The sequence below is a fragment of the Pogoniulus pusillus genome, chromosome 33 (assembly GCF_015220805.1).
Source record: "Pogoniulus pusillus isolate bPogPus1 chromosome 33, bPogPus1.pri, whole genome shotgun sequence".
NCBI lineage: Eukaryota > Metazoa > Chordata > Aves > Piciformes > Lybiidae > Pogoniulus > Pogoniulus pusillus.
The window spans coordinates 15,109,847-15,122,022 of record NC_087296.1 but is presented as its reverse complement, the minus strand read 5'-3'; the positions used below and the strand labels follow the sequence as shown (position 1 = coordinate 15,122,022).

General features: G+C 50.1%; 1 protein-coding gene across 3 annotated transcripts in view; it reads right to left on the bottom strand.

The window, feature by feature from the left end:
* ENPP1 (ectonucleotide pyrophosphatase/phosphodiesterase 1) overlaps positions 1–12,176 on the bottom strand; it is an 86,310-nt gene that overhangs the window by 20,742 nt on the left and 53,392 nt on the right. For all 3 annotated transcript variants that reach the window (XM_064170037.1, XM_064170038.1, XM_064170039.1), the window contains exons 14-19: positions 10,798–10,829; positions 8,794–8,921; positions 8,012–8,081; positions 6,055–6,142; positions 5,234–5,403; positions 4,674–4,725 (exon numbers count right to left, since the gene is read on the bottom strand). In XM_064170037.1, the coding sequence (XP_064026107.1) occupies positions 4,674–4,725; positions 5,234–5,403; positions 6,055–6,142; positions 8,012–8,081; positions 8,794–8,921; positions 10,798–10,829 (540 nt within the window). The remainder of the gene's footprint in view (positions 1–4,673; positions 4,726–5,233; positions 5,404–6,054; positions 6,143–8,011; positions 8,082–8,793; positions 8,922–10,797; positions 10,830–12,176) is intronic.

The window sequence follows — 12,176 nt, the reverse complement described above, 5'->3', positions numbered from 1 at the left end:
TACGTGAGAAGAATCTGTTAGGGAGAACTGTTTGGGTATTTTCTCCTTCGGGCGAAGGGAAACCTGTCCGAGGGGTGGTTTCTGCTGAAGGTCCTGGTCATACATACTGGGTAATGCAGGAGAATGGTGAAATCCAGTGTATTCCACAGAGAAATTTAACCTTAGCTGAGAGAGTTTAAATTCAGAGTGTCTAATATAAGTTGTTAGGAGTTTTCTGTTCTAGGTAACATCGGCGCCCAACACTGAGAGAATCTACGATAGAATCTACAGTACGTGAGCATGAACCCAACATCACCTGGGAGTCCCTGTTCTGAGCTTTTGAATCACCTACATCTGATTGAAGTGTGAACTGAACTTGTATATATTGTTTTAGTGTAAATATTGGTTTAGATTAGATTGGATAATTCTCAGCGATACTCTGAGCGAAGTAGACAGGGGTGGATTGTGCTAGTTTGGAGCAAGCTGGGATGTTTTGGTAAAAGAACTAGATAAGGGCAGTGAAATGAAAAACAATTGATGTCAACTTCTCTCATAGTCTCGCTGAGAGCTCTGGGAAGAAGAAAGACTTATTCTCCATTTTGTCTCTCACTCTTGCTTTTGCCTTAGACCTGGTCACATCTCATTAACCCTGCTCCTACTAACCTTGCTCCCTAACCTCTTGGCTGCACCTCTTTTCTTCCTGAGAACTGGGGTAAGGTTGAGAGGGCCGGGGGGAGGTGTTGGGTGGTTTGAGAGCCCCTCCTGGGGACTCAGGTTTCTGGGAGGGGAGTTGTGCTTTTGTATTGTTTATCCTTTGTATATTTCTGTATATAAGTGTATATAACTGTATATATTGTAAATAGCTGCTTGTAAATTCTGCTAGCTGTAAATAAATTGCTTCATCTATATTCCCAGGGTCCGTCTGAGTTAGCTGGGGCAAATTCAAAAGTGTGGGGGGGCGGGGTAACCCCCAAACCATCACACCTGGTCTAAATGGATGGCTTTGATAACCCAATGAGCACGAATGGGTAATCTTGACCGACCTGGTCTGGTGGAGGTGATCACCAACTGGCTGGAAGGCACAGACTGTTCCAAACCTCCAGAGGAGAAAATAACTCGTGCTGAGGAAGCTCCTCCCTATGGTGATCTCTCTGATCAGGAAAAGAACTATGCTTTGTTCACAGATGGTTTCTGTCGTCTTGTTGGGAACAAGCGAATATGGAAGTCAGCAGTCTGAAGTCCTACCAGGAGAGTTACCGAAACGAAAGATGGCGAAGGAGAATCCAGTCAGTTCGCTGAGGTAAAAGCTGTTCAACTTGCTCTTGATGTGGCTGAATGTGAGAATTGGCCTATCCTTTACCTCTACACTGACTCATGGATGGTAGCCAATGCTCTATGGGGTTGGCTAAAGGGCTGGAAGAAGAATGGTTGGCAGAGGAAAGGAAAGCCTATTTGGTGTGCTGATCTATGGCAGGACATTGATGCACGGCTGGAGAGAACTCCAGTGAAGGTGCGGCACGTAGATGCACACATGCCTAAGAGCAGAGCTACTGGGGAGCACCAACACAACCAGAAGGCAGATCAAGCTGCTAAGATTGCTCAAGTTGATGCAAACTTTGATCTTGACCTTGATTGGAAACACCAAGGTGAGCTGTTCTTAGCTCGGTGGGCCCATGACTCATCTGGACATCAAGGCAGAGATGGAACATACCGATGGGCTCGCGATAGGTCAATTGACTTGTCCATGGACGCTATCACCCAAGTCATCCATGACTGTGACATTTGTGCTGCTATTAAGCAGGCTAAGCGAATCAAGCCCTTAGGGTGTGGTGAGAGATGGTCAAAGTACAAGTATGGTGAAGCCTGGCAGATTGACTACATCACTTTACCTCCATCTCATTCTGGCAAGCAGTATGTGCTAACAATGGTAGAAGCCAGCACTGGATGGTTGGAAACCTATCCAGTTCCACATGCTACTGCACCTAACACCATTCTTGGCTTGGAGAGACAGATCAAGTGGAGACATGGAACTCCACAGAGAATCGAGTCAGACAATGGCACTCATGTCAAGAACAATCTTGTGAAAAACTGGGCCAAAGAGCATGGTATTGAATGGATTTATCACATACCCTACTGTGCACCAGCTTCAGGGAAGATTGAGCGCTACAATGGTTTGCTGAAAACCACCCTAAAAGCCATGGGGGGTGGAACTCTGAAAAACTGGGACAAACATTTAGCACAAGCTACCTGGTTGGTAAATAGCAGAGGTTCAGTAAACAGAGCAGGACCTGCACAATCAGATTTGGTCCAAACAGTAGACGGTGATAAAGTTCCTGTTGTAGGTGAAAAGAATCTGTTAGGGAAAACTGTTTGGGTATTTTCTCCTTCGGGCAAAGGGAAACCTGTCGAGGGGTGGTATCTGCTGAAGGTCCTGGTCACACTCACTGGGTAATGCAGGAGAATGGTGAAATCCAGTGTGTGCCACAGAGAAATCTAACCTTAGCTGAGAGACTTTAAGTTCAGAGTGTATAATACAAGCTGTTAGGAGTTTTCTGTTCTGGGTACCATTGGCGTCCAACGCTGAAAGAATCTACGAGAGAATCTACAGTGCATGAGCATGAACCCAACGTCACCTGGGAGTGCCTGCTCTCATCTCATCTGTGAGGAGACAAACTGTTCTGAGCTTTTGAATCACCTACATCTGAGATAGCCAGAATGAAGTGTGAACTGAACTTGTGATATTCATTAGTGTAAATATTGGTTTAGATTAGATCAGATAGTTCTTAGCAATACTCTGAGTGAAGTAGACAGGGGTGGATTGTGCTAGTTTGAAGCTAGATAGAATATTCTGGTGAGAAGAACTAGATTACAGGCTGTGAAACAGTGGTGATGTCTACTTCACTCATAGGCTTGCTGAGAGGTATAAAAGCAAGAATCTAAGCATAGATAAGAGAGTCAATCTCTGTCCAGGCTCTGGGCTGCATTTTTCTCTCTAATCTCACTCTCTGTCTCTCTCTGACTAATCCACCTGCTTCCTAACCTCCCTGGCTGACCTCTCCATTCTTCCTTGGGCAAAAGGCAACATCTGGGGTAAGGTATAGAGGGGTGGGAGAAGGTGGAAGGGCAGTTGAGAGCCCCTCCTGGGGGCTCAGGTTTCTGGGAGGGCTGCTGTGTTTTTGTGTTACCTTTTACCTTGTATATTTCTGTCTAGAGCTGTATCTGTTGTAAACACCTGTGTGTACCTGTGCTAAGCTGTCAGTATAAAGCTTCATTCAATTTCCAGAGCTGCTGAGCCTAGTCTGGGTGATTTCCAAAGTGGGGGGGGTGGGTAATACCCAAACCTCCACAGCATCAGTCAGGATGTTAAACAGAAGTGGTCCCTGCACAGAGCCCTGAGGAGCACCACTTGTGACCAGCTGCCAGCTGCTCCGCTGAGCACCACCCTTTGGGCCTGTCCATCCAGCAGTGCTTTAGCCAGCAGTGGTGCTCAGCCAAGCCACTTTTGCTATAAGAGAAGCAAGCTGTACTCTGTACCCCAGCCTCATTCTCTGACAGCCCAGTCACCCTGACTTCAGCTTTTAAGGTACTACATCAAGGGCTACATCCGATCCTGACTCAGGGTTTTCTTCTTTTGCTTACTGTCTGCCTGCTTCATGCCCCAAATCCTTTATTTTGGTTTCTGAGTCACCAGCAGCTTTACAGTCTCACAACCTGCAGCTCAAACTTGGTGTGCATGTAATCAGAGAATGGAAACCAAGCAAAAGGAAAGTAAGCATCAGCTCCAGACCATGGCAGAGATCCCTGTGCCTCCCTGGGGGTGCTGCCATTGTGCCAGCAGTGTTGCAGCAATTCCTCCCCACACACTGATTTTGCCTCCCACTCTGGAATGCTCCTTACTGCTGTGCTAGAAAATTCTGAAACATCACATGGTGCATGTGCCAGAAAGCCACAGAATCATAGAGGGGTAGGGGTTGGAAAAGACCTCCAGAGATCATCAAGTCCAACCTCTCCTGCCAAAGCACCATCAGCCAGGGCAAACAGGAACCTGTGTCCAGGTGGGGCTTGAAAGTCTCCAGAGAAGGAGACTACATAACCTCTCTGGGCAGCTTGCTCCAGGCCTCCAGCACCCTCACACCAAACAAGTTTCTCCTCATCTTCCAGTCTGTGTCCACTGCTCCTTGTCCTGCCCCAGGACAGCACTGCACAGAGCCTGGCCCCTGCTTCCTGCCCCATACCCCTCATATAGTTCTAACCATTGCTCAGATCCCCTCTCAGCCTTCTACTCTCCAGGCTACCCAGCCCCAGGGCTCTCAACCTCTCCTCATCACACAGATGTGCCAGGCCCTGCAGCATCCTCATAGACTCCCTCTCCCTCTTGAACTGGGCAGGCCAGAACTGGACACAGTATTCCAGATGTGGTCTCACCAGGGCAGATCAGGAGGGAGGAGAACCTCTCTTGACCTGCTGGCCACACTCCTGGTGATGCCCCCCCAGATGGACACATGTCCACCTGAGAGCAAATGGTTCAGCAGGACTCTGCTTCAGAACTTGAGAACCAGAGACCCAGCAAGCATTTCAAAGCATTTTCACCTCGTGCACCTGGGAGCTGCTCAGCAGCTGGGACAGCAAACACTCTGCATGTTGAACAACTCTTACACTGGTTACAGCTGTAGCTGACAGCCCACAGCTCTTACCTTCTGCTTGGGTGAAATCCAAACGCTGAGCAAAATCCAGTACTGGCAAACCCTGCAACCACACAGAACAGGCACTGAGATCCTGGTAAGTGCTCCACAAAGAACACTGTGAGCCACTACTACACCTTAAAGCACTAACATCTGCCCCACAAGATACCCCCCCACAGACCTCACTGCCATCTCCTGGGTTATGGAGAACCTGCAGAGACAAAATGGTTCTGCCATAAGCAAATCCACAGCCTGGAAGGCCACAACCCAAACTCATGTTCACAGGAGGGGAATTTCCACAGAACCAAGTGAAGCAAGCAAGATCTGACTGCTTGCTGCATCACAGCTTACTTCTGTGGTGGCTCCTCAGAGCTGAGTGTGACTTTGCATAAGCAAGCTGCAAAATGAATACACAAACACAGGCTGGGACCCACTGGGCTCAAGGCAGGACTTGATTCCGCAACCAACAGTAGGGGACTGCAAGGTAAAGGTGAGCACTGGAGAACACAGATCTCCCCTCTGAATCCACCACAGCTGCCTGCTTCCACTGCCTCAGCCCCTGCAGCACTCACCCGTGCCTGGCAGGAGCAGCCAGGGCTGACTGAGAAGGCTCTCAGCACAGGGCAGTCAGAGGGATGGCTTCTCTCCTTGGGGTGCTGGGGCATGTACACAGGATTCCTCAACAGATGGTTTAGGAGTCCATGAGTTCCATTGTTTGGGGCTGGTTTCAAATCAAGCAGATCTGTGAAAGAATTCAGGTGACATTAACAGGATCCCAGAATCCATCCAGTTGGCAGAGCCCTGCAAGCTCTTCCAGTCCAACCCTCACCCAGCACTGCAGGGTCAACACCAAACCATGTCCCTAAGCACCAGGTCCATGCTGACTGAACACCCCCAGGGATAGGCACTGCAGCTCTGCCCTGGGCAGCCTGTGCCAAGGTTTGAGAACCCTTCCAGTGCACAAATACTTCCTAAGCTCCAGCCTGAGCCTCCCCTGGGGCAGCTTGGAACCATTGCCTCTGCTCCTGTCTCTTGCCTCTGTCAAGGAGCAGAGACTGCCCCCTCCTTGCTCCAGCCTCCTCTTAGGAAGCTGTAGAGAACAGTGAGGTCCCCCTCAGCCTCCTCTTCTCCAGACTAAACACCCTCGGCTCCCTCAGCTGCTCACCAGCCCTGGTCTCCAGACCCTTCCCCAGCTTCCTTGCTCTTCTCTGGACAGCTCCAGTGTCAGACCCTCAACAGCAGCTGGAGCTCAGAACCAAATGGCTTTTAATGTGTCCAAATCAACAGCAAGTCCTAAGGATAAATTTCTAAGGGCACTCAAATATCTCTTATTAGAAGCCAACCAAAGGCCAAAGCCTTTATGTGAGTGCCCAAAGGATGCTTCCATACTCACCACACATTAGATTGTACACTTCAATGTTTTCAAAAGGATCCACTTGAGTATGAGACTTGAATGCTGGCCCAAAGCCAATGAAGATAGCCTAGGGTTGAGAGAGACAAGCTCAGGGGAACTCTGGCTTTGACAAATGAAAGGGAAAACATCATCACACACACACACAGGGCATTTTCTTCCAAGAACTTCATTTTACCAACATAGTCTGAAGCAAAAGGGAAAAAAGTAAATGATGAGGTCACCTCTCAGTATTCTCTCACAGCAGCACAGCCCCAGCTCCCTCAGGCTCTCCTCCTAACAGAGCTGTTCCATTCCCTTCATCGCCTTTGTGGCTCTGTGCTGGGCTCTCTCAAGCAGTTCTATGTCCCTTTTGAACTGTGGGGCTCAGAACTGGACACAGTACTCCAGATGAAGCCTCATCAGGGCAGAGCAGAGGGCAAGAGAACCTCTCTGACATACTACCCACAGCCCTTCTAACCCACCCCAGGATGGCATTGTCCCTCCTGGCCACCAGAGCACATTGCTGGCTCATGCTCACCCTCCCATCCACCAGCACCCCCAGGTCCTTTTCCCCTTTGCTGCCTTCCAGCAGCTCAGGCCCCAACCCATCCTGCCCCCTGGGGTTGTTCTTTCCCAGCTGCCAGACTCTGCCCTTGCCCTTGTTGCATTCCATTCCATCTCTCCCTGCCCACCCTTCCAGCCTGGCTAAGCCTGGCTGAATGCCAGCACAGCCTGAGGGCTCTCAGCCTCTCCACCCAGCTCTGTGCCAGCAGCAAACTTGCTGACAGTGCCTCGGTGCCCTCAGCCAGGGCAGTGATGAATGCATTGAACAGAACTGGTCCCAGTACTGACCCCTGTGGGACTCCAACTGGACTCCATCCCATGGACCACGACTCCCTGGCTTCCTTCCCTCAACCAGCTCCCAGCCACCTCACGCCCTGCTCACCCAGACCACTCTGCCTCAGGGTAGCTGTGGGGCTGCTGTGGCAGACAGTGCCAAAAGTCTTGCTGAAATCAAGATAAACCACACCCTCTGCTCTGCCATCATCTGTCCACCTGGCACTGGCCTCATCAAAGGCTCTCAGCTTGATCAAACATAACTGCCCCTGGGTAGAACCCTGCTGGCTGCTCCTCATCACCTCCCTGTCCTTGATATGCCTAAGGACAGCATCGAGGACAAATTTCTCCAACACCTTTCCAGGGATGGAGCTGCTGCTGACAGGTTTGTGGTTACCTGAGTCCTCCTTCTTACCCTTTTTGCAGACTGCAGTAATGTTTGCCCTCCTTCAGCCTCCAGGCAGCTCTCCTGCCTGCCATGACTTACTGAAGATGGTAGAGAGTGCTCTGGCAATGCCCTGTGCCAGCTCCCTCAGCACCTCTGGGTGATGCCATTGGGATCCATGGACTTAGGGATCTGCAGATTACTCAACTGTCATGCTTTCCTCTGGTGTCTCAGAAGACACAGACTGCTTCAGGCTTGCCTGAGGGCAGCCCCCCTGCCTACAGCAGCATCAGTGGGGTAGAAAGACAAAAGCATTTCCAACCACATAAGGCATACAGTAACATGATCTGATACTGCAGCTGACTCAGCTTTCAGCTGGAGATGACCTTCCAGTCTGAATTCCCAGGAGCTCTCCAATTACAGTATTTGAGGATTTGGTTAGCTCCCTTTTCCTGCTTTTAATGGCTCAACAAAAGAACTTGGCACAACTTGATCCCCTTACCAGCAGAGCGGAACCCCCGGGGTAAGGCTTGCTGGGGTTCTGCCCAGCTCTTGCAACAACTGAATCCCAGCCTGTGCTGGGAGCAGCAGTCCTGCCAATGCTTGATTTCTTTAATTGTAGGTGGAATTGTGACACAGATACATTCTCCACACAAAACACCATCCCAGCACTGAGCAAGCACGTTTAGAAAGAGAAGGAGCTCGAAGCCAGAGCTGCAGAAGTCTGCATCTCACCTGCATACTGGGGAGGCGATTGTCTGAGCCATGGAATCCACCTGTGCACCTCTTAATCTCGCCTGGTTTCCTGTTACAAGGGCACAGATTTCACACCTCACACATCACAAACCATCTCAGACCAAAGCCATTCAGGGACACATTCTCTGTTTAAATAGCTACATGTTCTTAGAGGCCTCTCCATAGGGAATAGAAGACTTTAAGCTCTGGGAGAGGATGTCCTTAAAACTTAGTTTCTAACACTTGTGTCCCAAACCTGCCACTGCCTGCACACTCATCATGGAGAGTGTCCACAGCTACCAGTTTAGAACTGAGCATCCTCAGGCCAGTGCCAACTAGAGAAAAGCAGGCACTGTGCCCTGGCAACAGCCCTTTGCTATGCCAATCAGTAACAGCATGTGGCAATAGCTGTCTGGAAGAGGAAAGCTGCGACTTACCCAGCACTAAGCCCTAGACTTACCTAGCACTGACCTCTGGATTTGTCGAACACTAACATCTGGATTTACCCATCACTGGCCCCTGGACTCACCTAGCACTGACCTCTGGATTTGTCCAGCACTAACATCTGGATTTACCCATCACTGACCCCTGGACTCACCTAGCACTGACCTCTGGATTTGTCGAGCACTAACATCTGGATTTACCCATCACTGACCCCTGGACTCACCTAGCACTGACCTCTGGATTTGTCCAGCACTAACATCTGGATTTACCCATCACTGACCCCTGGACTCACCTAGCACTGACCTCTGGATTTACTCAGCACTAACAGCTGGACTTACCTAGCCAGCTGCCACTGGGACTCCAGATAGAAGTGCAGGGGTTCGATCCTGTCATTGTAAGAGTAGTGGAAGCGCTTGGGCAGCAGCTGCTTCATGTAGGCTTTGAAAGGCTGATTTGGCTCTATGCACTGCAAGAGGGAAGAGGAAAGGCACATCTCGAACTGCTGCTGGTCTCATGCACCTTTCTGATCAAGCAATGCAAGTGCAAAGGGTCTGCAGGCACTTCCACTAAGACCAAAGGGACTCTGCCCGGTTTGGAGTCGCTGGGCTGGGACACAAATGTTACTGACTATTTAAACACCAAATGCTGCCTGAGTTTGCACTCCATAGGTATTAGAAGAACATTTACATTTGATTATGACACAACTGACCTTCTTGCAAACATAGAGAAGCAAAGAGTACTGCCTACAGTTAGTGCAGAGTTACACAGATTCAGAGATCCATAGAGTTCACTGTGCTGCAAGGGACCCTCAAAGGTCATCTCCAATTCCCCTGCAGACAGCAGGGACACTTCCACCTAGCTCAGGCTGCCCAGGAGCTTTCACAGGTGGTAGCAAACTGTCCAGTGAAGTACTCTACATCTCTGTCCTACCACCAGTAAGAGCCATTCAAGAGGTTTTGAGATGGCTCACTCAGAGGCAAATGCATTTTCCCAGCAATTAATATCCACTAATGATTAAAAAAAATCAGCCAAAGAAAACACTCCTCTGCCACTGGTGTGCCTGAGCAGTGATGGCATCTGTGCACAGCTCCCACTGACAGCACTGTCTGCAGGCTGTGGTGCCAGGATGAGAGCAGAGACCAGGAATGAAGCAGACGAATACCCCAATGCCCTCTCTCAAAGCACTTCAAAAAGGCATGAGCAAGGCCTTATGCTAGTCCAGGAAACAGAGCTGAGCTTTCCGCTGCCTTTGCCTCCAGCCAATGTGATGCAGATCCACAAGTTTGGCAGCTTGAAGAGCAAGGTGATAGAGTCATGTGGGGACCATGCCCCAAAACCCCCTTTTGCTTTTCCCCTCCCCTTGCAGGTTTGAATGGGGCAAGCAGAAGGGCAGGAAAGGAGCCGAAGGGGTACTCGCTCTTCCTCCGACTGCGGGCTGGGGCTGCACCTGTGCACTGCCCCATGCCACCTGGAAATCCTGTGCTGGGCTGCCACAGGCTGAGCTTTCCTGCTCAGCTCTTGGGCCACTGGACACGTTTGTCTGGGCAGTTATTGAATGGAGAGATCCAGAAGCACAAGAGGCTTCCTCAGCCCTCTCCTGGAGCCCTGCTCCATGGACCCTGTCTCCTCCGTGCCAGACACTGCTGCGTCGCTCCTGCCATTAAGCTGCTGTCTGCTGTGCCAGGCTGGGAAGCTGCCAGCTCCAGCGTGGCTTTGCTGGCACACTGGATTGTAACCTGCACTTTTGGAGGCCGTTTCTCACTATGAAACCACAAGAAATTCTCCACCCTCCCAGCACCTATCTGCAGAGTAAATTTGGCTCTTTCAGCTTTGCTTCCTTAGAGCTTTCTGGGATCCTGCTTGTCCTTCAGAGGGGGGTAAAGATCTGCTTGTGGCTTTTCCTCTTCCCAATTTCTGAACTTTTCCAAGTTGTTTGTTAGCATTAATACTCCTTTCCTGTGAACAACACCTCCCAACCAAACACCCAGAACCTGCACCTAAGCCCTGAGATGTTGTATCTATTTCAGGCCAATAAATAATTCTATTCTCATAACTGCTGCCTCATATAAACTATTAATAGCTACGACAGGTGAGTGAAGAGGAATGAGCACAAGGCCCTAGCTGATGCACAGCCACAGCCAGACAGGTTACACCTTCCTCAGCTCTGAGCTTCCCTCCTCCTGTCTGCAGCTACTCCTGTGGCTGTTGACTGCACAGGAGAAGGCAGCTCACCAATTCAAAGCCCAGATGCTCTGTCACCAGCCCAGGGGAGAGCTGACACTACAAACCACCTGTACATGCAGTGGGAATGAAGCCAGAGGAGCAGGTAAGACGACACTTACTGTGAGGTTTCTGACAATGCCTTCATAATCAACTGGAAGAGTCATATGTAAGAATTAGTCACCTAAGTTAAAAAGCAACAAGGTCAAAGGCAAGTCCTCCCCTCTCACCGTGTAACCAGCTCAGCCCCACAAACATTCCAGACCTAAGAAGTTCTTTTTACACCATTAAAGCCGCAAGCAGCAAAACAATTCAACTGTGCTGTTACTAAGTTGTAGCTCACAGCCTCTCCTCCCCTTGCTTACTTATTTACAGCTTTGGAGTTTAGCTGCAGCTCCAGAAATAACCCAGTGAGTTAAGTTCACAGAAGAGGCCACTAGATGCTGGTTTCCTCCTGCTTGCTAATGAACTTCTAAGGAAGAAGCAACAAAGGCAAGTATCAGGAGAGCAGCTCTGCCTGGTAAGGCTCCTCAGAAAGAGAGCCAAGTGCAAGCTGGCTAAGATTCATCTGCTGAGAGTGAACCCAAAGGAATCATTGCCTCACTGCTCTGACACTGCATAGCAGCCAGGCTGACTGCTCTGTACAGTCAGTGTCCTGAACCTGAGATCCAAGTGCATAAAGGGCTGCACTGGAAGCAGACAGAGTTCCTACATGGATACAGGCAGTGTGCACAGGCAGCTGTGACAGTGCAATGTCAAAAGGAGGAGATACTCTGCTTCTCCTCCTCCTCCTCCTCAGCTTTTTGCTCTTCAGGGAGAATCTGGAGCTGGATTTTGTCTCCCACATTCCCCAAGGAACTGTCTAAACCAGCTCAGAGTAGCATCAAGCAATGAGGTGAACAGGACTTAAAAGCCATTGGGGATGAGGCTTGTAAGACTGAAAGGGCAGAGAACGTAACAGTACAGACAAAAACCAACTCTGTGAAAGGAGAAGGAAATTTCTACATTCAACATCCCTAAGGAGTCAGATCTGCAGGCCCTAAATATTCACCTGCAGTGAGTCTGCATAACCAAAGGCTGACATTTGTCAGGAGCAATTTCTCCTCGGGTTTGCTAGCTTCTGTGCTTTCCTGGGCAGCTGCTGGCAGGTGGCTCTGTGATCACCAGGGGACGTCTGGCAGCGCTCACTCAACAGCGGCCAGAGGATGGCTCCAGGCCTTCCAGAGACTATCAGGCTACATTTTGAACTGGTCAACCAAGCAACGAGGGGGGCGTGAGAAGGGGAACTCTTTGGTGTGTCCTGAGCACTGGCAAGGCAGCAGCACTGGCAGCTGGGCACTCTGAGGCAGCCTGCGAAGCAAACTGTGGCACTGAGATGCTACCAGAGCTGTCAAGGCCTTTAACAGCAAGGCTGCCCTAGGCAGTATTTCCTCTTCAGCACCACCACGGAATGGCTTGGGTTGGAAGGGACCTCCAAAGCTCATTCAGTCCAACCCCCTGC